Source organism: Colossoma macropomum, unplaced genomic scaffold (assembly GCF_904425465.1).
Source record: "Colossoma macropomum unplaced genomic scaffold, Colossoma_macropomum, whole genome shotgun sequence".
Taxonomy (NCBI): domain Eukaryota; kingdom Metazoa; phylum Chordata; class Actinopteri; order Characiformes; family Serrasalmidae; genus Colossoma; species Colossoma macropomum.
Genome location: NW_023494799.1, coordinates 10,656,793 through 10,684,144, shown reverse-complemented (window position 1 = coordinate 10,684,144; position 27,352 = coordinate 10,656,793). Strand labels below are relative to the sequence as shown.

The following is a 27,352-nucleotide window of genomic DNA, read 5'->3' as shown; positions in this document are numbered from 1 at the left end:
AAAGTGTAATTTGTGTCTGTTTTGAAGCACCCAGGGTCGACAATGCTTTTTTTCTTTCAGTCATGTTGATAGAATACATGTTGATGGAAATGCACATGATTTTCAAAACTGGAAGTAAACTAGATTAAAAAAAATGTCTTGTAAGTGAGGCATCAAGTCTGCTGCAACAGCTTGTCTTTCCCTGCCATCGTCTTTCTCTGTTTTTGTCTTTGCTTCTGCCTTTGTTTTCATTTCCTTGTGTTTCCTATTCCATGTGCTTTTGTAGGCCATGTGCTTTTGTTGTTGTTCTGGTCTGTGTTTCCTTCTCCTGCCCCCTGGTCATCTGTCCCACCTGTCTGTTGTCTGTAGCCATGCCCTCTCGTCAACCCCAGGTATTTCTCATGTGTTTCTCGCTAATTTATTCCCCTTGGTTTGGTCGCTTCCTTGCTTGGTGTTGTTTGTAGTTTTGCTGATTCTTAGTTTGAGCAGTTATTCTATGTATTTTGTTCTCTGTTCGTTGCTTTTGGTGGTCTATTCATTTCTTTAGTGCTTTTCTTGTTTTGCTTTTTATTTGTCTCTGGTTCTTTCTTTGCTACTTTCTCCAGGAACAACAATAAAACTGCTAGCTCGCACTTTCATCCTGCCTTCTCGTCTCCTTCGGCTTCCAACACGTTACATCAACATTTAGAATTTTTTTTATTGTGGAAGTCTTACATGATTATTTAATATGATGAAAGGCTGCAGTTGTGCTGTTTATCTTGCCATGACCATCTTTGTGAAAAAGTATGAATAGTTTTGACAGCAGAGGGTTTTCACTTCTCCCGCTTTCACCTCTCATTGCTCACTAGCAGCTCAACATAGTCACATTTCACACAGAGAGAGACATCATTAGGATGCACCCAAGGGACGAAGGGCCAGATTCGTCATGTGGTTAAGAGAATTTTCTACACTGTTTCCAAACATGTTTGGTCCCAAAATTTGTAGCTCAGTTTCTGTGAATTTCGGTTTTCTTTGTTTCTCTGGTTTTATTTCTTTTGGCAGCCATTCAGTGCTTCACCTGGCTGGATCATTAATATGTATGAGCTCATTTACATGTCTATTCTGATTGTCTATTCTGATTGGCTCTTGCCCAAGACACCAGTGGAACCGGTGCATCACCACCACAGTGACTTTATGAATAGCTCTTATTTAATTTGAAGCACATTTTGTGTGACGGTGCGCTGTTACTGGCAAGTTTTATGAATCTGGCCTGCTGTCATTGTTGACTGAACCTAACCAATGACATAATGTTCAGCTGTGTTTGTAGTCTGCATTATAATAGTTTTCTCTCTCTCATTATGATAGTTACTTTCTCTCTCTCTCTCTCTCTTTCTCTCTCTCTCTCTGTCTCTCTCTCTCTGCTTTTGAAGTTTTTTTTGCCTGCTGATTTTCTTTAAGCTTTTGCCTTTATGTGTGTGAGGTTATGTGTGTTAGTGCAAACATGTTAACCTGTTAAGAATAATTTTCTGTTTTTATCCATTCAGTTGTTCATGTTTCCTTTTGTCATGTTTTGTTATTCTGAAAAACATGTTTCTTATTAAATTGTATGATATATTCATATAGTTTCATACTTTCATACTTTTCTTCTAACACAAATAAAATCACTTAAACTGCATGTTACTACATGGAGTACACGTACATTTTACGGTGCGTTCAAAGGCAGCATCATGTTTTCGTTCACGCCAAACATGACGTCTAACATGGGAAAATTACTCTACCTTTGACTTTCTGTCCAGAAAACGTTCTACCAGAGGTTTCATTATGAACTTCCGCTGACCCTCAGCTGTGCATTTATGTTCTTCAGAGGCTTGCTGCAGTACACCAAATTCATGCAAGGTCCTTTTGACAGTTGAATCACTGTGGTGAGAGATGCCTGCAGATCCTTTGATGCTAACCTGGACTTCTTGGACAATCCTTTGACCATTTCTCGGTCAGCCTGTGAGCTGAATTTGGTGTGACGGCATGCTCTCCGTATATGGCCATTGATCTGGAGTTTTCTCCCCTTGCACATAAAAGAAATGTTGCACGATGTGACAGTCTTAAAGCTTGAATTTGCTCTATAGCCCTTCTCTGAGACATCAGTGACATTTCTTTTGAGATCTGAAGGCTCTGCTGATCTTAGTATGAAGTATTTTGACTGATATGTAGCTATAAAGATCTATTCCTATGCTAATGAAATTATATGTCATCAATACATTCCAAAATATTTTAATATATTGTTTTCCCATGAGTGGTCTTTCTCTACATGGTCTATAATGCCAGATGCAAACATGCATTTAGAACACTATATAGAGTAGTTGTAAAGTGAGCTTTCAGTACTTTTTGAAGCAGTTTTAGTGCAATCAAAGATACTTCTTTGGTTTGCAATCGATTTGTTCCAAGGAGTGACGTCTTCAAAGACTTTTCATGAAAACAAAGCATGTAGGCTATAAGTAGCAACTTTGATGAATAAAACAAGAGGATAAACGCTGGTTTGTTCTGAAATTTTCCTCAGGTCACCTTTCATAGCTACAAACTCTGGGAATGAGGAAGGCTACTGTGGTGTGAAGGACAGGCTGTGTGACTTCAAGAAGGAAACCAAGCAGGTGCTCAGAAAAACATATCCGGAAACCAAGCTCAAGTGAGTACTTTATTCAGACATAAGGATCATAAATGTAAATGCAACCTTAATGACAGTTCTTACTGAGGATAGCACCCTTAAGCACAGCCCCCAAAGTCTCTGTTCCCTAGCCAGGTTCCTCTGTGTCTTCCAGGCCTAAAGAGCCCAGTTTTAGACCTTTAAACCAGAACCCTCTTAAAAATAAACATGCCAAAATGGATTTGAGGTCTTTGAAAAAAGAACAAATTTGGGTTCCCTAAAGAACCTTCCAATGGCTGGTTCTTCAAAGACCTATTGGTGTAGATGAGATGTGTGAAACTTTTTAAAATGTAATCAACCTGCATGTAAAGTAAATTTCCTATTCTAATTTTAGGTTTCTCCGAGAACCAAACATTTTACATACTCAAAAAAGATTGTTCATCAAGGGTTCTTTATAAAAGAAAATGGTTCTATATAGAACATGAACTTTGCATCATGAAATGGTTCTTTAGTTGATGGAGAATGTGCTGTAGATGGCTTTTGCTGTTTCTATATAGCACCAAAAGGGTTCTTCTATTGTAACAAGCCTATATATATATATATATATATATATATATATATATATATATATATATATATATATATATATATATATATGTGTGTGTGTGTGTTTATGGCTTCAAAAACTGCATCAGGCTCATTATAGTTGGAACCTGATCCATTAAAATATACCTATCAATCTATTTTAAGAGTTTATAATACCTTTTAAGGTTCTGGGGGGAACCCTATAAGAGGTTAAGGTCCCTGTATGTGGGCCCACACTTTCCTTCATCTCATAACACGCAGAACATTTTAGTTTCATGTTTCAAAGTAGTTATGGATAATTTATGGTAATAACTGAATAACAATACCTGCAGTTTAAGGGGTTAAAGAGTTCATGCTCCTCCTCTAATGAGTCACACCTGTCTGTTGTGATGACGAGGGAGGTGTAACTTAATGTGTGAATGGCATGATAATAGCTCCACCCTCAAATGGTCACGCTATATCAGATGACTCACAATGATATAGAGGTTTGCTGTCATCTTGTATTGATTAAAAAAATACAAAAAAACCCCATAAAACAACACAGTGACACAGGCTTTTTTAGAGGAAATCAAGAAGTGTTCCAAATTAGTTAAAGTCTAATTTATTTATATAGTGCTGGTTACAACAGATGTTATCCCCATGTAGCTTCACATAAATGCAGTTTCAAGTACCTAATGATCATCACTGAGGGCAACACTGACTCAAAAGGGAGTCTATCCTCCTCTGGGTCACACCACTTAGAGGAATTACAATAAATAAAAGAGAATTATGAGAATTATAATTAATGAACTGAGATTAAAAGTTTAATCAGAGGCCTTATGTTTAAGATCTGTGGGGTGAACCAATGACTAATGCAGAAGTCTGTCTAACATTATTAGAAAAACACTAAGAGAATTAGATTAGGACTAACAATTGAGTTAAAAATACAGTGTTAGTCAAATTAAACCTTGCATTACATGACAACTCTATTCATGTTTTTTTCATGAGGAAAAGGCAGATGAAGAATATATATCATTCATTCGATGACTAGCTCTCCATAAATACTGTATCAACCTCAGTTAGTGAGGTTTCTGAGGTCTATGCTGTTAAAACGTGTGAGCAGCTTACGAATGGACTTACTTACACTTTAAGTCAATGTCTGTTGCACTCTTTACTGGATAAAGAAAGATGTTTCAGCCGAGGCTTTTTTAAAAGCCTCCACATGGACAACAAACTTCACTTCTGGCATCTGAAACCAGGTTTCCATCTGTTCCATCATTGCACTGAGCATGACTAAAGGAGGCAGTGAATTAGCAATGAGTAGACTCATGTAAATTTGAACAAGCTACCACTCATACCTCTCATTACAGCGCTGTCGTCACACAATCACATCTTCAGTCGCCCTTTGTTGTATTGTAAAACTGGAGTCTCAGCAGTTGGCTGGGAGAGTGGCTGCTAATAAATTGCATTAACTTCAAATAGCTGAACATGCTTCTTCAGTTTTCAAGTTGCATGAATTTTTCATTTAATATATGATGAGACCACTCTTTTGATAAGCATGTGTCTGTCTGGAAATGTGCTTTTGTAATCCGGTGAAACGGCTTTGACAGAGAACATGCTGATACCAGAGAAGCTAATGATTTGTGATGGGCTTCAGCCAACATGATCACTGTAGCAGCATACAAATCAGAGGAAAAATCCAAACTATTTATGATATCTCAGACAGGCAAAGAAGATAAATAGGTTAGCTCTGAAAAAGAGGAAGAGGCAATGATGACAATTAACACTCTTATTTGCTCAAATTTGACCTTAAAAAAGAGATTTCCATTCAAAAAGCAGCGCATTCTGCTATAGCGGTATGAACGGGTGTGCATCTAAAATGGTTAGGAGATATTTCTGAGGAGATTACATAGAAAATAAGTCACTCGCATAAGAGTTTCCACACCTGAAATTCAAAAGATCAGATTGCTTGGATTGTCAGAAATGGAAACCAACTTCTAAGACTGAACTTTGGAGTAGTGGAAAATATCCCTGCAGATTTCTTTGAAAAACACAAAGCAAGACCATCAATAAGAACGGAAGGTAATATATGAATAAAGGCAAATTGTGGACACATTAAATACTGGAAATTTTGACATTATATATAAGTTCTTGAGGCGTCTGTGAATTTTGCTTTTCTTGTGATGCTGAAAAAGGAATAACTGACTTAATTGCTGTTTTTGATTAGAAATTAAATAGATGATAGGGGTGACTTCTGAGTTTTATACAGCATTCTATATCATATATACAGTTAATGATTCCCGCTCCTCTGTGATAGAGCTATGGATAAATCAACAAGCAACAAACTAACAAAAGCCAAATGGAAAGCTGCTGTTATCTCTGAGAGCTGTACACACTTAAAAAGATGGCTCATCAAGGGCTCTTTAGTAAAAGAAATGGTTCTATTTAGAACCATTTCATGTTTAAATGACTCTTTGCAGGGTGAAAGGGTTCTTCAGATATGTTGTATATGGTTCTATATAGAACCTTTTTGAAAAGGGTTCTATATATTACCAAAAAGGGTTCTTCCATTGTTATAAGTTTGACATTGTAACAATAGCAAAACCCTTTTTGTTGCTATATAGAACTATTTTCAAAAAGGTTCTATTTAGAACCATGTACAACACACCTGAAGAACCATTTCACCATGCAAAGAATCATTTGAGCATGAAATGGTTTTACAGCCCTATTTTCAAAAAGTTTGGGAAGCTGTGCAAAATGTAAATAAAAACAGAATGTAATGATGCGCAAATCGTTTAAACCCAATATGTAAATGAAAATAGTACAAAGACAACATTTTAAATGTTGAATCTGAGAAATGTTATTGTTTTTTCAAACATATATGCCCATTTTGAATTTTATGGCAGCAATACTTTTCAAAAAAGTTGGGACAGGGGCAAGAAAAGACCGGTAATGTTGTGTAATGCTGAAAAAAACACTTGATTGAACATCTGATAACTAATTAGGTCAATGATTAAAAACAGACACGATTCTGTAGGGAAAATCACTGCATGGGTTCAGAAACAGTTCCAAAAACCATTATCTGTGACCACAATCCGTTGCTGCATACACAAATGCAAGCTAAAACTCTACCATGCAAAGAAGAGAACATACATAAACAGGATCCAGAAACACCGCTGCCTTCTCTGGGCCCGAGCTCTTTTAAGATGAACTGACGTGAAGTGTAAAAGTGTCCTGTGGTCTGAAGAATTAAAATTTGAAATTCTTTTTGGAAATCATTGGCTAAAGAAGAGAGGAACCATCTGGTTTGTTTTCAATGCACAGATCAAAAGCCAGCATCCATGATGGTATAGGGGTGCATCAGTCCACAGGGCATGGGTGACTTGATCTGTGAAGGCACCATTAATGCTAAACAATATATACAGATTTTGGAACAGCATATGTTGCCATCCATACAACATCTTTTTCAGGGAAGGCCTTGCTTATCTCAGCAAGACAATGTAAAACCACATTCTGCATGTATCACAGAAGCATGGCTTCGTAGTAAAAGAGTCCAGGTGCTAAACTTGCCTGCCTGCAGTCCAGACCTGTCACTCATTGAAAACATTTGCTGCATTATAAAACGAAATATACAACAAAGGTAACAGTGGTAAACATTCCCTTGTCCCAGCTTCTTTGAAATGTGTTGCTGGCATAAAATTCAAAATGGTCATACATTTTCAAAAACAATAACATTCTCAGTTTCAACATTGAATATATTGTCTTTTTCACTTTTTTTCACTGTTTTCAATTAAATACAAGGTTTAAATTATTTGCACATCATTACATTCTGTTTTTATTTACATTTTGCACAGAATCCCAACTATTTTGGAAATGGGGTTGCATATATAACTCATGGTTCTAAATAGAACAATTGGCTTTACTAAAGAATCTTTAAAGAACCATCTTTTTTAAGTGTGTAGCGATGAGAGCAAGAGTAAGAGGGATACAATCACGGAGGAGTTGGCACCATTAACGTGACGATTCTAATATGTACACAAAAGAACTTAAAAATTGTAATTTTAAAAATCTTAAATTAAAATTAATTAACAAAAAATCTGTATCTTAACTAGATTTCCATAAAAGCTTCCATTCCATTCATAATGTCAGGAGACATTCTCATTTCCAATAAACCTTGCCAGTGTGAAAGAACTTGATCGGAAGGATCTAAATTGTGTTAAAGGTCATGCAGTCAAACTTACCTGGAACAAACTGGAGCTACATGACCCTTGAGCTGTGCTGGTCTGTATGGGGGGTGTGTTCACACAGCAACACCAAACAGCCCATTCAGGGCAAGAAAACCTAACACATTACTGGCAAGGAACACTAGGTTTCCAGAATTGTGATGCTATCATTAGAGAACCAGATGTTAAACTAAGCAGGATTACTTGTTAATAATAATTTGTTTGCAAGGTGTTCGGAGTGTTGGATTAGATTAGAACAAGCTGTGCTAGTTATCATGAGATTGAGGCCATATTCTTTGTTGTTTCATCATTTTATCTGTGTCTGCTAGTCATGCGTCACCTTCAACCAGAGCCAATAGGCAGCCAGGTCCGCTAATGATGATCTGATTGCAGCGTTGGAGTTTAAACTTTGTCCTCAGAGTGATATCAGTGAGGGAGCAAGTCTGGACTAAGAAACAACACTGACAATTTTCCCTTTTTTTCAACCATTGTCTTTGCTTTAATGGTGGTATAGCCCACCAAGGTCAAGGTAATGGAACACTACTCAGAGCAGGTAAGAGCTTTTTGTTTAGGATTCGGTGACGGATTTTCATCAAGAGCGCTGTTGTTGTGCTAAATGACGTCTTTGTTATCAGGCTAGTCCAGATGTGGTTGCACAGACACCAAAGACCAAGGTTCAGAAAGTGTAGAAGTTAACTTTACTGCAGAACTTATCTTTGTGTGTGCGTGTCAAATAGAAAGAAAGGACTCTTTATACATGAACTTTTTCAGGCGTTTGCATTCCATTAATTTGTAATTTCACACAATTAATCAAACTGACAGGAAGAGCATTACATTACAGAAACCTTCATATGCTTGCAGGCTTGTGATGGGATAGAACTGCTGGATTTGCTTTTTGACAAGAACGATGGCATCTTACGCCATGAGGAGATGATGCATCATAATGAGCAGCCTTGGCCAGTCCAGGACCCTAACGTAAGTGATGCATCTCGCACGCACACAGCCGGCCTTCTATTTTAAGTTCGGACTGTTCTTGGACACTCGGATCCATTTATTTGAAGCTTTAGTATATCTCTCTGACCTTAAAGTCTAAGTGGCTGTATGCAGGCCCACACTTCAGTGTCTAATATTTCTTAGGACAATCAATATAATCTTTAAAAGTTGCTGAAATAATTCATAGTACTTACAGAATACAGTCTTAAGATTACTAATAGAGCTACAAGCCTGGTGTTGTATGCAGGCCTGCGCAATATATTGTTTGTTAATCATTATCTTGATGTTGGCCTTTGCAATATTGCTGTTGCAGAAGGCTGCGATATTTGTATGGATTCACTGGATTCCTGTTCAGTACAGAATGTATTTTAAAGTCTAATGGACTAACACCTTATTATGTATCAGATTCTTTAACTGGATATGCTTCACAATGATACAGTCATAGAAGACAGGATGGTTTTTGCATAGAGTCACATGCAAAAGTTTGAACACTCCTGGTCAAATGACATGTTTTGTTTATTTTTGTCAGATGAAAATGGGTAAATACTTCATTTCTCTGTAAATTTCAGTGCACAATTTCAATTTATTTGCTGACATATTGAGAAAAAATAAAACATAAAATATAAAATGTAAATAAACAGTAATTGTGCATTAAAATGTGCACAAGGGCGTTCTATGTAGAAAACGTGGTAGCAACATTTTTTTTGCTTTAGTTTTTTTTCCTTTTTTTATGTGTTATTTGTTGTATCATTTGACCTTTTTATGAGCAACTATTTATTTTGGTTATTATTTTATTTTACTTATTTATAGAGCAGTTTCTTGTTCTTCAAAGTTCATTGTTATTTTATATTTTATACTCATTTATTTTTTATTGTTGCTTTATTAGTATTTATTATTATTTATATTTTTTTGTTATTTTTCCATTCTCTTTTTACAATGTATTTATGTTCTCTGTTTCTTTCCTCTCTGATTCTGTTTCTTCTTTTTATGCTGGGTTTAATTGTATAGGACTTTGAGCTGCATTTTAATGTATAAAAATGCTATGTAAATATATATATATACATACATTTCTTCTTCTTCTTCCCATTATTATTATTATTATTATTATTATTATCTCAGTCATATGTAACAATTTGGGCACACCTGGTCAAATTACATTTGTTGATTTTTATTTGAAAATAAGTTAACACATCCTCTACAGAGAACACACTTCTGCATGTTTTAATACACAATTACTGTTTATTTGCTAAATTTATTTTTTTTGTGTGTATTTTGATCAATCTGGCCAACCTCAGATGTTCCAGAAGAGTTTCTTTGGATGTTTTGATGAACCAATTCCTTTCTAACCTGGCAAACATAAATGTACTTCAAGCATGTTGAGCTGTCCAATGATGTTAGTGGTGATTCAAAAAGATATGGTTGTGCTTCACATGTCTCTTCACTTTCACTTAGTAGCATTGCCTGATACGGGGAGACGTAGGTAGTAAGTATATATATATATATATATATATATATACAGGTGTGATGGTCAGGCGTCCACATACTTTTGGCAATATAGTGTTTATATACATACACTTTCCTGCCAATCTGTAATCATGTCACAGCAAATGTTAACCAATGAGTTTTAATGTACTGCAAGAAATAAAGCAATTGCAAAATGCATTTTTGTGACAATATGCAAAATTTTTGCTATATGGCATTCTGTCCATATCATGCAGCCCCATTTCAAGGGGGTTCAAGTGCGTTCAGTGTCAGTGATGTTCAGTGTATCTTTGTTTGGTAGATGATAATGCCGGCCCAGGGTGGTGAAGACTTCTTTAACGCCCTACTGAGCGGAAACGACTCTGTGTCTGGCTCTCCGCTATGGTCGCCCTCCCCGAGTGACAGCGGGATAAGTGAAGACCCTCATTCAGACCACAATGACAGTCCTGCATCCCCCTGGAAGCCCCCCTCTGGAGTCCTGCTACCTTCCTCCCCAGCCACAGCACGCCCCCCCTCCAGACACCAGGCTGCCCATCGATTTCAGTGAGTCGCTGAGCACTTATTTGTAAAAACAGCTTCACAGCGGTCGGAGATCAATAGCCATTTCCTTTATAAACACTTCAGGCAGTTATTGCTCTTCTGTTCCATTCCAGAGGAATCAAACATATATTTTTTGTCCGCGGTCAAAGCCGTTGTATAGCATGATTTTTCTGTTTTTGGCTCGTTTTGTTCGCCTTTAAGACAGTCGATTATTCATGTGTGTGGTTACACAAACATACACAAAGGCAAACAAATGCTATTATCTGTTTCTGCAGATGGCTGGGGCTCTGGCATTTTCCCTGAGAGGGCTGGAGGGATGCGGCCTGCATCTGAAGTGGTACAGGCCCGGCCGGCCATCGCTTTCACTCTCACTGTCAAGGACCTGCTGCTATCTGGCACACCAGAACCTGTGGGTACCCAAAGTGTCAAGCTACTTTACATACATAACGAAGTGTAGGACAGAAGTGCGCTAGGTAGTATTAGAGTTTAGTATGGATGGAAATGTCTGCAGGCATCATAATATCAAATTTGAAAAATAAAAAATAAAACCTCCGTCTGTTATGACAATGATAAATATCAATTTTGAAACAGGTTTCATTTTACAGTTCAACATGAAGGACAGTTTTATAGGTACTTTTTTGCCAGAGGGAGTGACAAAGCTAGAGTCACGCTGACAAAACATTCAGTGCAAATTAAGAACAAAAATAATGCATTTTTTAACATGCCCTTGTCCATATGGCTTTGACATTTCCCAATCATTTTATTACCTCAAGCGAAAAGAAGTCCTCAGAGGGGTGAGGCATCAGAGAACACAAAAGTGCACTTTGATTTAGTGTGTTCACACTGGGTTTAAGGTAGCCAATTACTCCATGTGTTATATATGACTGCTGATACAACTTCATCACATTATTCTGCCAGCCTGCTAGTCAGCAAGCTAAAATCTTTGCAGCCAGCAACAAATAAAGGCAATGCACCACAGTTTTAAACCAGAGCTTATAACTAGATTAAGCATTATTCACAAATTTTATGTACGTTATGTTCACACGTTTTGCATTAAAAAGTGTGCATGGCTAATTAGCTCACTGAGGCTAAACTAGCCGAGGGCCAGTGTGTTCTGATTTGAAAAATTTCTCACTCTCTGCTCCTCCCCACTGATCACTACTGAAATGTAGATTTTACACACATCTGAGTGGTGAGTCGAAGGTGGCAAGGACATGTTAAAAAGGTATTGAAACGAGACCCTCGTGAAGCAGTTATTACCCCAGTGCTGTCACTCAGAAAGCAGTTCGCTAGTGTGAGTGTAAATGAAGTGAAATCAGGAATGAAGTTTCCGCTAAAGGATCAGAGCATGTGCATGCACAAAGAGAAAATACACGTATATATGTGGATCTATCAAAATTGATTAGATTTGATTAGATTCAACTCAGTTAAAAGTAATTATTAAATAAAGTTGAAAATCTATGAAAATAGCCAAAAATGTTTTCCTTTTTTCCCTTACGTACATTGATGTGTGGACTACATTTTTAATCAACCTTTACTTAAACTTGGAGTACATTGTGAGTGACTCTCATTTACAATGTAGCCGAGGCAGTACAGAAATCAGGCACTTAAGGAAAAATCTGTCAAATCTGACTAAACTGATATCTAAAATTAAGAGTAAAAATCAATCAAATCAGAATAAACCAATACAATTGCAAAAATAATAGAAGTAACAAATCAAATTGAGATAAAATTAAAGAAATGTTAGTAATAAAATAAATAAAAGAATGGAAAATGTAAAACAATAACTAAAACATACCAAAATCATACAAAAAGTTAACTAGAATCAAATAAACCAGTTGCAGGTGGTTAGATTTGAGGTGGTTAGATTTTAGCAGTTTAAAGTGTACATATGACACCAGCGAGCGAAGCTTTAGAGTTTCCTGTAATGTATTCCAGTTTGCTAGTGCTCTGTAGCTAAAAGCTGATTTTCCCAGTTCAGTATGAACTCTTGGCACTTGATGGTTAATCCAATCAGTGGATACTTTTCATCTTTTATTACATTGAGCATTTTTGTGATGTACGATGGAAAAAATAAAATGAGACAATGTATTTGAACTGGGCGGCACGGTGGCGCAGTGGGTAGCGCTGTCGCCTCACAGTAAGAATGGCCTGGGTTCAATTCCTGGCCAGGTGACCGGGGTCATTTCTGTGTGGAGTTTGCATGTTCTCCCCGTGTCTGCGTGGGACTCCGGTTTCCTCCCACAGTCCAAAGACATGCAGTCAGGCTTATTGGACATGCTAAAATTGCCCCTAGGTGTGAATGTGTGTGTGTGTGAATGTGTATGTCTATCTGTCTGCCCTGCGATGGACTGGCGACCTGTCCAGGGTGTATCCTGCCTTCTGCCCAATGACAGCTGGGATAGGCTCCAGCACCCCACTGCGACCCAGAAGGATAAGCGGTTTAGCTGATGTATGTATGTATGTATTTGAACTGTATCTCACATATGCCCATATGGTTTTTTTCATATGGCGTGACTAGACAAACCATTTACACAGAAGTAGAACAAAAATAATAAAAATACCACAGTACCCCATGACCCCAGCCAAAACATGGGGGCATACTTCACTGAATATTATTGTTACTGGCATATAATCGATGCAGTTGAACTGTCACCTTCAGATTAATGCTGCATCTCCCTGCACTGATGTATTTTTACACATCAGTACAGTATTCAGTACAGACTCATGGAAGTGGACCCAAATTCGTGACATGTTCGAGTACAGGAGTGAGAGAGTGATGGGTCTTTGCTCTGCAGCCAAACTGCCTGCACTCAGCCTGCTAAACTGCGTGAAGTGCACTGTACATTTCACAGGTTGTTGGATTTACATTCATTTCTTCTTTTTTCAGCCTCCGCAGGCGTCGCAGCAGTGCCACCAGGAGCTGGTTCTCAATGAGGATGAGAAAAAGTTACTTGTCAAGGAGGGAGTAACTCTACCAAGCCAGCTGCCTCTTACCAAAGTACTGCATGTTCACATCCCTACCCTCCAAAAAAAAAAAAGTGAAGAGAAGACTCCTTGCTTTTGCTTATATTTCATGACGATAACAATTTCTTCTTCTCCCTGACCTTCACTGCAGTTCGAAGAGAGGATCCTGAAGAAAATCAGGCGAAAGATCCGGAACAAGCAGTCTGCCCAAGAAAGCAGGAAGAAGAAGAAAGAATACATAGATGGACTGGAGAGCAGGTATTGAGTTCACTGCCAAAAGCAATGAAGCATGGGACCTTGGGCACTGGGGCCTTGGATCCATTCCCCGCTCAACAACACCGGCAGAATAACCAGGGCCATGCTGTAAACAAGCAGTTTGTAATGATGTGCAGTGTTTTTCTGATGAGCACCACCTTGGCTTGTGGCGGCTTCTTGTGCACATTTGGTCCTGTTAAATGAGCATGCCAGGGATGTCACGAACACCGGGTGGCATTTTAGTGCGACTGCTATGAAAAATAACAAGATTTTTATGTAGCTGCTGATCAATTTCTGCTAGAATTGAAAATATCTAGCAGCATTCACATACTGAGCTATGTGAATACTGTGTTTGAGAGATACACTACCAGTCAAAAGTTTGAGACACCTGGTTGTTTTGCACTTTGCATTTTGATGTAAAAGCTAAAATTTCAATTACATACAACAAAATAAATATTAAGGATGCATGACAAAACAAATATTCCATTTCCACAAATTATAGGCCTGTGTTGGAACTGTGGGGATCTTCTTTGGTCGAATAAAGACAACAGCTATTTTCTAAGGTGGGCATAAAAATATTTATGGACAATTTACATCAAACCTTTGATGACCTTTGGCATAGAAATAGAATGTTCACATATCACTGCTGACAACGACCCAGCAACCTTTCTCTTTAACTTTGGAAACTGGTATCCTCTACTTTATCAGGGTATTGCTTTTACCGATCACTCAGGCACAGGTTTTGAATATCTGGAGCTTCATGTCAAAATACATTCGCAGGAAACTTTGGCTGGCTGCTTAAAAAACTGTGGTAATGGCAGATAGTGGAATGGTTGCTAAGCAGTGATTGGAGATGTTCAGAAATGATGTGGAGAGCATCAGGATTTTGATTAGGCATGATACAATGTCGAAATTAGTTTTTTATTGTGCTGCTAGTAAAGTTCCTACCATGAGCCAAGACAGCCACTCAGCATTTGCCCATAGGTCCTGGGTGAGCTGAAAAAAACAATATATTTTACACTGGGTTACTGTGCTGAAATGTCTGCATTTTATTCATTTTACTGCATTTGTAATCATATAGAAAGACAATTTGAATTTCTCTGCAATACTGCATAGATAGATAGATATAGTTTCATTTTCTACATTTTTTAAATGTTTATGTATTGGCATTGACAGATACGTACAGAAAAAATGTCGGATTTCAGTGCTGGCCCACATTTCCAATATTTCCGGTTTCAATTTGATACCTATGTATGCATTTATGTCCAAAACAACAAAAAAATGTAAATAATATTTCTGAAGTGTAATTTTGGACTGTAGTGAAATTTAGATTAAAAAATGTAAATTTGGAACCACAATCATTATATCATTCTAATATCTGAATACCTAACATCCTAAAATCCTATATTATGTTAATATCTTAATATCCTATTATCCTTACTTTGTATTTCTCATTAAAAGTGAATTTGTTTAATTTCTGTCCTCGTTAATGCATTTTAATCAATCAACTGTGTTGTGGTGAGGGAGGACACTGGTTTAAAACACTCTGTTTGGTAGAACGCCAGAATTTTTTCTGAGTGATTGCATGCATTATAGACCACTTTTAAGATTATGATATATGCTGTGGTGAGTGGGCTTTACGTCACATACAAGAAATATAAGTGCTATGTCATGATTAGTACCACCTTGATTAGAAAAATAAACATTTGTTTTCCATTATATATCAGCTGTTATTCTGTCTAAAAACTTGATATGCCCACAATTGTTACAAATGGATATGCAGCGTTTTAGAATGAAACTTTTCAGTTCTGTATTTCATGGTTTTGATGTCTTCATTACATTTACATTTACATTTATAGCATTTGGCAGACACTCTTATCCAGAACAAAATGTCAAAAATATAAAAAAAATTGACTAGGTATGTCCAAACTTTTGACTGGTAGTGTAAATTCTTATTCAGTTGCTTTAGTGATCATAATAGAACTTTTTTGACCTCCTAATCATGTAACTATTCTGTTTACTACAGTTCAATGTGAACTCATATTGAAAATGTATAAAAAGTATATAACATAGCTTGAATCCTAAGTCTTTCTATTCCCTATATAGTGTACTGCATAGGTCAAACAGCTGCTTATGGCTGAATATAAATGGCTTTGTAATATACATATAATGCACTATGTGAGTGAAGAAGCCGTTTCTTCATGACCTACATAGCGTACTACACAGGGAGTAGGAGTTCATCAGAGATTCAGCCATAGTGTACAATATCTTTTACAGTGAATGAATAAAACACTGATAATCTACTACATGTTCCATACACATTACCTGTTGGTTTGTGAGTGGAATAGATTAGGTCTGATTTGAGAGCCTGATGCTTCTCTTTGCACATAAGCTGAACTCTTCTGGGAAATTTGTTTTGCCAGGATGGCAGCTTGCAGTGCGCAGAACCAAGAGCTGCAGAGGAAAGTTTTCCAGCTGGAGAAATGCAACATGTGAGGGAATGCCTTATTATCCATTCTTCAGGGTTCCAGTCCCCTGTTCTTCTGTGTCAAAGCTGGTAATGTCACATTATTTCTTCTGGCTTCTCTCTCTCTGACCGGCTCAGGTCTCTGATGGAGCAGCTGCGTCGACTGCAGGCAATGGTCATGAATGGAACCAACAAACCGGCCCAGACTGGGACTTGTGTTCTGGTGAGGAACATAACAGGCAAACACACACTGACATACAAACTCAAACAAATCTCAAACATTCATGCACTCACCTATCCACATGACAGCTACCTAAGGACGTACTCTGTATCAAATACAGTACTGTGCAATAGTCAGAGACCACCCTTCATTTATTTAACTTCCAGTTAATACAGCAAAATAAAGTTATTCATTCATTTTTCACATTTCTGAGGTGATCAGATAAGGAAATCCATCTGCATAAGGTCAAATAAAAATAAGTAAAAAAAGATTTCCAAAACTGGATATAATATTTTCATGAAAGAAAGAAGCTGCTTGTGTTCTTGGACCAATAGACTGACCACCCCAGATTCCAAAGCTAAACATCATTGAATGTTTTGGAGATTATTTGGTTTGTGAGAAGAAAAAACGCAACCAAATGATAGAACTTTGGAGATGTGGGAAAATATCCCTGCAGATTTCTTTGAAAAACTGATAGCAAGTCTTCTAAAAGAAGTGGAAGCTGTAATATATGCAGAGGGTAGACTCACTATATATTGCAAAATATGGTGTTATATTTAGTTCTTTGTCATTTTATATTCTGATGACGTTTTCTGTTTTTTCCTTACACTGAAAAATTAATAACTTGTACTTAATGGCAGTTTGATTGGGAATTAAGTGACTGATTTTTGCACAGTACTGTACATACTGTGTAGACAACTGTTTAGCTAAAAGTCACATTTACACAAGGCAAATATAGTTTAAAAAGAAATAGAAGCTCATAGCTAGTAGGTTAGCCTTTGGCAAATATGTAACTTCATTTAAATTTGCTTATGTGGTTTATGACACTTTATGACATGCTATTATCTATAAACATGGGCAAGCATATGCTACTTTGCAGAAAACAGTCAGTTTTTGCCTGTATTTTGCACAGTGCTAACCTTATGGATTTAAGCTAGCTGTTAGCTATATTAGCCTTGAAGCTCCCATGCTAAACAAAGCAAACTTCAAACACCAGGCATGTTTTGGCTGATTGACTTTAATTTAATTTAAAGAGGAAATTGTGGCAGTGGCTTCAATTTGGATGTCTCATGTTCATATTTTACATCAAGCTTATGGAAAATGAAAACCAGCAAGGCTGTCAGCGAATAAGCTCAAGAGAAGATATTCTAGGTAAAGAGCTGCAGCCTCAAGCATATCTAACCTCTAACTCTGTCAGTGGTGCAGGAAGTCCAATGTTGTGCCATGCCATCAGCTGCACTGTGCCATCTTACTCGAACTGTCCATCTGTTTCTGTCCCACAGGTACTGCTGCTGTCCTTTACCCTGATTCTGCTGCCCAGCCTGAAGCCCTTCACCGAGACCAAGGTCAGCCAACCCGGAGACTTCAGCCCACTGAGAGGTCAGTCCACTAGTACCATCACACCCTGAGCTGAGACCATCTCTAAGCCTATGTGGGTAAAGACTGCTGTGGCCACCCTCGTTCTTTTGCCCATGCTGAACGGCGCATGATTCAAAGCAAAGTGTGCAATGTACCATTAACGTCAACAAGCCATTAGACCTGAGCTGGTGGCAGTTATTGGATCGAGCCAAGGAAATGATGGACGTCTGGTAGAATGGAAAACAGCTTTGTCATTTTCCCCGTGTCTTAAATCACTGGTGTAGATGAAAGCTGTACATTTCAGGCAGCTGTTAGTGGCTTTGCGCAGGATCAATTTTTAGTTCACTCATTCCTCTGTGGCAGGGTAATTGGAGGTCATGGTGGGAAGTTTGGTCCATTTGGTCACACTCACTTTAAATTAGCATCTTGTTACAGACTGAACTTGTCCTGATATGATCTCGGAGGATAGATAGACTGAGTGCATTCGAGCTGAAACTCTATCAGATCAGTAGCATTTTGTTAATAATCAGACACAAAGCAGTAATTTAGGTTGATTTTACTGCATCTTGTTATACAAAATTGATCTGCATTGAAGAAAAAAACTTGACTTTGAAGAAATATAATTGGGAATTTTTAGTTCAATACATAATAAATGACAGTTATTGCTCATTGCTTATGCTGTTCTACAGCACAATACTTTGCCTCTTTACCTCTAATACTGGGTAATTGGAATATTTTCAGCATCACAAGATATTGTTCACATTGCAGTAAGCACTTGTAAGTCTTCTGATGTAAAACATATTCGATATTGCAGAGAAATGTGTAGCATTGTTTAGGTAATGTGAGGTAGGTAATGTTAACAACTCATTTTCAGAATGAGAACTCACTAAAACAAAGAGGAACACAGACTCATCCTGGTTTTAGGACATACAGAAAACAGTTTAGTGAGAGGATAGACACATACATAACTGCTTTAGCATATATGTACAGTCAGCCCTATAATTATTGGCAGCCTTGGTAAAGACAAAAAAAGTTATAAAAAAAATTAAGAATATGAGAAAAATCTAACCTTTAATTGAAGTAAAATTAGTGTAGAAAAACAAAAATCCTTATCAAAAAACCTTTTTAACAAAATATTTATTGTCACCCCCTATAAATTCTTACAAAGTGTAACTGTAGCATGTTCCCATTTATATTTGGCTGGTCATCCTGCTTCCTGCTTCTCTCAGGTATGAATATTAGGTTCTATAGAAGCCAAATTCCCTTAATCATTTATCAACATGGGAAAGATTAGAGAATGCACATGAAATTAGGTATAAGAGTGTTGACATTTTGTAAGTCAAGCAATGGCTATAAAAAAACAACTAAAAACAGCCTGAAAATGGCAATATCCACTATTATGGCAATAATTAAGATGTTTTCAACAACCAGAGCTGTAGAGAGCCTGCCTGGAAGATTTGCGGAAGATGATTGCATTTCTGGGTCACCAAATCTTCAAAGCTAGCATTAGGTGCCACCTCTATGCCAACAAACTATTCAGAAAAAAAAACCTTTTCTTTCATCAAGTGACAAACATAAACAGCTGGAGTTCCCTAGATGCTACCAGAAGTTTGACTGTAACCAGGTTTTGACAAACCTCTGACCCCTGAGCTAAAGAGGAGAATCCAAAAAGAGAACCTAGGACTTTGGAGGATTTGGAGAGATTTGTTTTGTTAAAAAAAAGTTTTTATTTTTTCTTAGGCTAAATCTAAGAAACTTTTTTAAAATAGTTTAGATTTTCTTGAAATTTTCAATGCAAAATTGAGATTCACAAATTTTATAAATGGTGGTGCAGTGGGTAGCGCTGTCGCCTCACAGCAAGAATGGCCTGGGTTCAATTCCCGGCTGGGTGACCAGGGTCATTTCTGTGTGGAGTTTGCCTGTTCTCCCTGTGTCTGCGTGGGTTTCCTCCGGGTACTCCGGTTTCCTCCCACAGTCCAAAAACATGCAGTCAGGCTGATTGGACACGCTAAATTGCCCCTAGGTGTGAGTGTGTGTGTGAATGTGTATGTCTGTCTGTCTGCCCTGCGATGGACTGGCGACCTGTCCAGGGTGTATCCTGCCTTCGCCCAATGACAGCTGGGATAGGCTCCAGCACCCCACCGCGACCCAGAAGGATAAGCGGTTTAGATGATGTATGTATGGATGTATTCACAAACAAGGGGTACCAATATTTACGGAGCTGACTGTACCCTGTATCAGGTAGTCATTTCATGCTAAGGAAGGTACTTTTTACAGGAACTGCAACAAGCAGTGCTGTTTGCTTTTCTTGTATTCAGTGGTGTTATAAGAAATTATAGTTGTTCTTGACATTTTTGACATTTTTGACACTACAATGCCTGTTTTTACTGAAGATGAAAATATGAGACAAAAACACAGAATGTCACCTATTTCTGGGCCTTGCAGGGCTTAGAAAAGTTCTTGTTAGCGCTGCTTGTTTGGGTTGACTCAATATAAATTGGCAGACTGACTTGGCCAGCTTACAGCGATGACTGCTGATGAACTTCTAGGTTGCCTCGACATGTCTGTATCAGGTCAATGTTTTGCTGATTAGTGAGCTGCTGTCCAACAGGGAGTTTGCACATAAAAAGTCTAGATGTTTCTTTTTATACTTCTGAAGGCATTGGCCTGCTTTCATCTCCAGTTATTTCATCAACTAAGCTGAGTGAGCAAGTCAGTGAGACTGTGATGCCTGGCTAAGCCATGACACTACTTACAGATGAGGTAGTACATTGTTTGAAACTTAAATTTTCCATCACAGTGGTAGTGGCTTGTCTTCATCTCGCCTGTCTGTATGAATTAGGTTGAGGCTTGTGTGCACTGCTCACCTACCGTTGCTTCTGCTGCGAGTTCGCACCTTGTGGTGGAGCAGTTATAATTCAGCGGCTGAAAGTCTTCTTGCGAACAGTAGGTTGTTCCTGCACCCTGGGAGCTGTTTGTGATAGTGACAATTGTTTTAAGGGTTTTCTTTGCTGCTCTGCTGATTTCACTGTCCTCAAAAACAGTCATTTTCCTCGACCAGCTGTGCTCCTGCTGACTGTCAAACCACACCAGTGATTTTGTTCTGCTCAATTTTGGTGCTACAGTTACAAGTGCGTTCTTTCAGCATTCAAGCTTCTTGATTTTGCTCTCAAACCATCATACTTCGTACTTCAATGGATGCAATTTGTTCAGTCCTTCGAGGGCAGCTAAATGTACAACTGTCAAAATCTAATCCACAACACTACCATCAGCACACTGCTAGGATAGTGGCATATAGAGTTAACTTTGTGCCATATGTTTAAAATAAAATAAAAAACTCCACAGGTAAAATATTAAGTATCAAAATGCCCAAAATATGTTGCAAAAAACAAATAATGAGAGTTAAATCAAACTTAACTTTTTAAAAAAGATTACTACTCATTTTCACTCATTCTGATATAAATGTATTACTTATTTTGCCAGTTTTTGCTTTAATATTTAATATTTATATTTGTTATATATTTTTTATTTCTGGAATCACTCTTTTGCTTCTGAAATTTTTATTTTGCTTCTGACTTTTGGCACTTTTGGGTGGGTCTTTAGGGGGTGGCCAACTCATTTGGAGTGACAGGTCTTCTGAACATGTAGCCACTCAGCGTGAATAGCCCCCAGCATGACAGAACACACTGTACTGATTGCTGCTATGAGTGCAACGTTTTACTGGCATATCCAACAATATGAGCAATGTTTATCATATTCCTCTTTAATTATTAATTAATTATTAAAGTTTATGGGTCCTTTGTCGACCTGGATAAAACAATAAAACTTAATATGGTCGTTGAAGAACAAACTTAGTTGTTTATGAATGAACGAAAGCTGCACCTCCGTTCGCAGCTGCTAGTGCTAACTAGCCTAGTAGTGTCCTCCAGGGCTAACTAGGCTAGTCATGCTGATAATGGGACTTAATTGCTTAAATATCTAACATTAGATCACCGTATTAATGTGAAGACAGTGATTTAAAGCAGCAGCATTCTATAAACTAGCGTGCTCACGTAGGAAGCCTATTTCAGTGACCAACACAGGCATTCTGTGGGTAGAAACAACAAAAGACTGACAGAACAGCCTTCATAACCCCCAGAATCTATGGCCAACCTTGACATGTTGACATGATTTCTTTTGTTGTGAGTAAACATTACTGTCTATCATCTATCTCTTGGCAGCAGTAGGCCGCAGCTGGCAGTAATCAGAGGTATTTTCCACTTTTCACTGCGTTTAGATCAGTGAATGCGTTATGTGCACTCAATAATCTGATCATAATCGGATTTCTGCAGTTATCTGATTATTCAAATGGTTATGTAAACAGCATACTCCGATCTAGAAATCCAATTAAGAAATCTGATAAAGAGAGCTGGATTTTAGCTCAATAGTCAGATTTCTCAGCGCATGTAAACTCTTACTCTGATTTCTTTCGGATGTCTCAGTCTGCGTATGTGCGGAACAGACTGGAAATGAGCAAGCAGCGCTGGCGCGAGATGGCAGCAAAACACTTGGAGCGACGATGAAACCAACTGCATTTCTCATCTTCTAGATGATGTATGTTCATATTTTTAGGTGGCGCAGTTTTTTTTTTTTTAAGCCACACCATGAAGTTTGAGTTTACATTATGTTTACCTCACGTCTTCATCTGTGAGTTTATTGGCTGGTTGCAAAGCAGAAATTTGTTTACTGCCTGACTCATGTAGACCTGTAGTTTTCACATTATCTGATTACTCAAGTGCATATAAACGCGTTGATCAGATTACTGACAAAATTTTTGATTCTGCAGTTATCAGATTATTCAAAAAAAATTCTACATCTTTTTTATAGTTCATTTCATGTGGTATTTCCATTATTTTGAAAGAATGTTCTGAAGAATGTCCATAAAATGTGTTAATCCACTAACGAAACACTGTATTCTCTGTCTTAGGTTATGCAGGCCTGTGATGTTTTGCGATAGTGAATGTTTTTTTCACAGTAAGAAAAAAAGACAACATGTATGCTGGTCTGTGAAAATGATTATAAACCAATTTGTTGTTCATTTAATGCAGCACCTGTACACTGTCAGAAAAAGGGGCACTTTCCAGGTACATTTCAGTCTGGCAAGGTACAAACTATGTAAATGTACCCTCAAGGGTACAATATGATGCTTAGGGTCTAATTGTGTAGCGTAATTGAGTGTTAAAGGTAAACTAAAAGAGGTATATTTGTACCTTGTCATAACCTTTTCAAATAGACATCAAATAAAAAGCGTGGAGTCAGTACAGGGTGTATGGACTCAATGAAACTTAGAAAATATAATCGCAACAAAATATATTTCCTAACTAAAGGTACCCTTGAGGCGAGGGTGTCCAGTCTTATCTGCAAAGGACCGGTGTGGCAGCAAGGTTTTCATTCCAGTAATGCAGGACCACACATGATTGAAGACCGAGACCAACTGATTTAACAAGTAGAAACAGGTGAGCTTCTGCTTGTTTGAAATAAAAAAGCTGCAGCCACACTGGCGCTTTGTGGGTAACACTGGACACCCCTGCCTTGAGGGTACCACCCCAGTGACAGAATTTGAGTGTACAAAAATTTGTAAGTCATCAAAGTCATCAAATTTGTACAGCTAGTTAGTGGGGGTGTAATGCTTCTGAAACCAAGAATGAAACTGTGTATGACGAATATTAATATTGTTTTGATGTCAGATACCCCCCTCACCCCCCAGCCCCAAGCCACTGCCACTGATTTAATGAAACCCAGAAATTTTTCCACCATTTTTTCTTATTCACTTCCACACTACCCTAAATAAAAAAGTAAGGTATGAAATGAACTGTGGATTTGGAGGATCGTTACACCCTGAACAGTTATGGTGTTTTCACTGCTTTTAAATGTCAAAAGCCTGTAAAGTATATCAAAATAAACAGCTGGGATAAGCAGTATGAAACAAACAAACAAAAAAACAAAGATCACCCTCAGGAAAAATCCATTCCACATGATTTACTGGAATTCTACGTTGTTTTTCTTAACAATCTTTGACAATAGCTATGCCTTAGGCATATCCTACATTGAATAAAAGCTATGATGTACATATCTGCCATTACGGATTTGGTGAAAACTAAAGAAATACTAAACCTGTGGCTCAGGTACATTAAAGAATGTCACTGTTTCAGACACTTTTTTCCAGCATGTGAAACAGAACCTAGAATATATGTTGGCCTTCGTGTCTCATTCCTTTTTCTGCTCTAATCCTCTCCAGTTCAGTCACGGTCCCTGCACAACCTGCAGTCCTCTCGGGTGCTGCATGCCCTCGAGCGTCCGTTCTCGGTGGTGGACGAGTCCACGTCTCACTCTGGCTTCCCAGGAGACCAAGGTATGGAGGAGATATCATCTCTAATGGAAAAGCTTCACAGGAGGCCAGGACTGGCTAATTATGACCTAGGAGCCAACGACACCAGTCTGGACCAGCATGACGACCATCACCATGGAGACCCCATCACCGGGCACATAGCGACGGTGACCTTGAGTCGGGCCACGCGGTTCATCGAGACTCCGGCCGCATGCCGATGACATGTGAAGGGCGGAGGGGGATTTGCCCAGGGCAAGTTCTGCACCAGTGCTTTTACACAGGAAATCTATAGCCAACAAAGAGCCGAAGCCTTTTCTCCTTTTCCTGCAGAGCTAATGAGAAGCAGACAAAATTCATAACCCTTAGTTTTTGTAGCTTTTTTTTGTAGTTTTTGTGTAAGCTTGGCAAAACCAAAAAAAATCAACTTGTTTGCTGGTTTATATGCTGGAGATGCTTGTGTAACTTACTAATAATTTCTCATACAGCTCAAGGAGAAGGCCAGAACCTCTGGTGAGAGAAAAAAGAGAAAGAAAGTTAAAGAAAGATCCTCCTCAGGAAATCCATTCCAAATGATTACTGGAATCTTTCCAAGTCTGCATCTTCATTTTTTAAACATTCTTTGATGACAGCTGTGCTTTAGGGATATCCTACATAGAAACAAAGCTATAATGTGCATTTTTGACTATGCTGTGTACAAATAACTCCAAATCATACTTAGACAATTGCCTGTGTATATATTTCAAATAAGGATTCTATCAATCTTGAGAACAAAAAAATGCACTGTAAAAAATAATAATCTTGTCTGTAGCTCAAACACTTTATGCAGTTCATTTTATGGTGTGTTAAATAAACTACTTCAAACTTGTATTATGGGCTAATATGGGTTTATCATTTCTGAACTGACACTACAATGACACTCCAAAAGTACAGAGTGAAATGGCCTCCAGATCTGTCTTAAAAAGGGGCATTCAAGCTTAAAACTAGCATTAAATATTAATTTTATATAGCATTCTGCAGTGCAGCATAGCATCCCTCAGCCTCATCGGTTTGACAGAATTCACAGTTCTGTATCATTTTTGTTTTCTTGTCATCCTCTCATTACAATACCCAGCATGCATTCTGAAAAACTGTTATTCGGAATCCTGACAGAGCTTAACAAATTTTGACTGCGAGCCACTGATCTAGAAGCTAATTATAAAAACCTCCATGATGCTAGCTAGTGTGAGTGGTTTAGCACTAACCTCAATTGTTCATTTTTGAGGAATAATTCAGTTGAACAATTAGGCAGCTAACAAAACAACGTTCAAACTGTGGTCCCAGGGATCCCCCAAATTTTTGTAGTCTTTCAATATTAACTTACATCTTTAAGACACATCAAACGAAAGAGGTTTTCCGAGCCTTTAAACCAGTAAATCTCACTTCACAGACTACTGTGGCATTGCTGTAAGAGGTGAGTGGAGTTTGCAACAGACATAGCACTGGTTACATTTTTCACGTTGGCTGAAGTGTGAAAGCTACTGAAAACGAGGTAACCCTACTGTTTCCTGTAAATGGAATAAACCTGTCTCTAAACTGGTTCACACTGGAATATGACCCAGCCATTCCAACAAGGTTCTCATCTGTTTCATTGCTTGAGGAGAGCACAGGTAGGGTGGATTCTGGTATTACAAGCTATTGGAGAATGGGGGACACTTAAATGGGAATTCCACCAAGTTTTCAAAATTTCTGAATAATTCAGTCCTTGAGATGTAAACAACGGCATTTAGAGTGGTTTGACATGAAATGCTTAATTGTAGAGAAACTTAAAGGCTCAGATTCCTTTACAGTGGTGGTGATAGGAACCAGGGGTCATGATGTCTACAAATCAAAGTCAGGGGGTAGTGCTGTCCCCTCACAGGAAGATGGGTCAGGGTTCGATTACCTTGCCTCCTTCTGTGTGGAGTTTGCATGTTCTCCTCGTGTCTGCATGGGTTTCCTCTGGGTGATTCAATTTCCTCCCATAGTCCAAGGACATGCAGTCAGGCCAGCTGGAGATGCTGAATATCCCCTAAGTGTGAATGTATATGTCTGTGTGTCTGCCCTTTGATGGACTGCCCACCTGCCCAGGGTGTTTCCTGCCTTTTGCTCAATGCTGGGATAGGCTCCAGCCTCCCCCCATGACCCAGGAGGATAAGCAGCTTAGATAATGTGTGTTGATAATGGTAAAATAGTCATAAATCTAAAAAAGTAAGTTTTATTTAGGGACTATTTTGCCTTACAACACCCTACATGTACCCCTCCACCATTACTGGATTTAACTTAGTGGATTAAAATACAATGTGCCAGACATGAAGCAGTGTATCTAATCATTTAATTCTGTGAGGGAGCTTTCAGAGCCATTAAACTTTTCAGACGTCTGGTTCCCATCACTGTCACTGTGAACAATTCTGACTCTGCAAGCTTCTCTAGAATGGAGCATTTCACACCAAATCACTCTGAATGACTGTTTAGGTGTAAACCATTTAATTATGTAGTATTTTTCTGAAAAATCAGTGGAATTCCCCTTTAATTCTGCTGCTCACTAACACATTATACATGAGCAAAAGGAGATACCATAAAAGAGCTGAATTAAATCACAAGTGAGAGACGTGAGTTATTCAGGGTTTTTAACACGTCCCACCTAACATGAGGTCCCATATGACCTGATGTCTCATAGCCCTAAATAAGAGGATACACAAAGGTGCTCAAAACTGCTGTAGCCAATTAGCACTGTACCTCACTAAAAGCTGAATTTACACTACAACGGCCTGGGCTACTGCAGCTGGAAGGTCAGTTTGGCAGCGATGGCCCTTTTTTTCCTCATTGAGAATTCAAAGCTTTTGTACTTGTCGGCTTCTCCTTCACTCTGGGACTCTTTCTCTTTAATCATGAAGAGAGGGAGAGAGGTATCTTTCATCCATTCGCCATTTCCCCCGGGAGCTGCGCGAGCTTCAATCCACACGCGCCTCCGCGCGCCTCACGAGGAGGTGAAGGAGGCTGCCAGTGAAAAGAGCCCTCGTTTTCCCTTCCTTTCCCCTGCAAACCGATGGGCTTTTGATGCACCGAGTTGACCCAGATTAAGTTCAGTGGCACAGCACAAAAATTCAGGGCACACTGGTCAGTCCTCCGGGGTCAAAATTCTCCGTTTTATTTCATTTTGGTGTCATGGTGCGTGAAGCTAGCCAGCTAACTAGGATTTGATCCACAGGGGAAAAACAGTACGTTCAAGTCAGCACATCACTTCCCTGACAACAGCGCCATTTCTCAACATTTGGCAAGTTACATATCTTTACATACCTTT

At 38.4% G+C, this 27,352-nt stretch overlaps 1 protein-coding gene across 1 annotated transcript; it reads left to right on the top strand.

Annotated features, from left to right (window-relative positions):
- The first annotated feature begins 7,502 nt into the window (after positions 1 to 7,502).
- creb3l3a (cAMP responsive element binding protein 3-like 3a) lies at positions 7,503 to 24,900 on the top strand. The gene is given in 11 exon segments (XM_036585907.1): positions 7,503 to 7,936; positions 8,245 to 8,358; positions 10,160 to 10,306; positions 10,308 to 10,401; positions 10,674 to 10,807; positions 13,289 to 13,399; positions 13,517 to 13,623; positions 16,044 to 16,112; positions 16,226 to 16,310; positions 17,591 to 17,687; positions 23,944 to 24,900. Coding segments are annotated over 11 exon segments (1,290 nt in total). The 5' UTR covers positions 7,503 to 7,915; the 3' UTR covers positions 24,255 to 24,900.
- Positions 24,901 to 27,352: the final 2,452 nt, after the last annotated feature.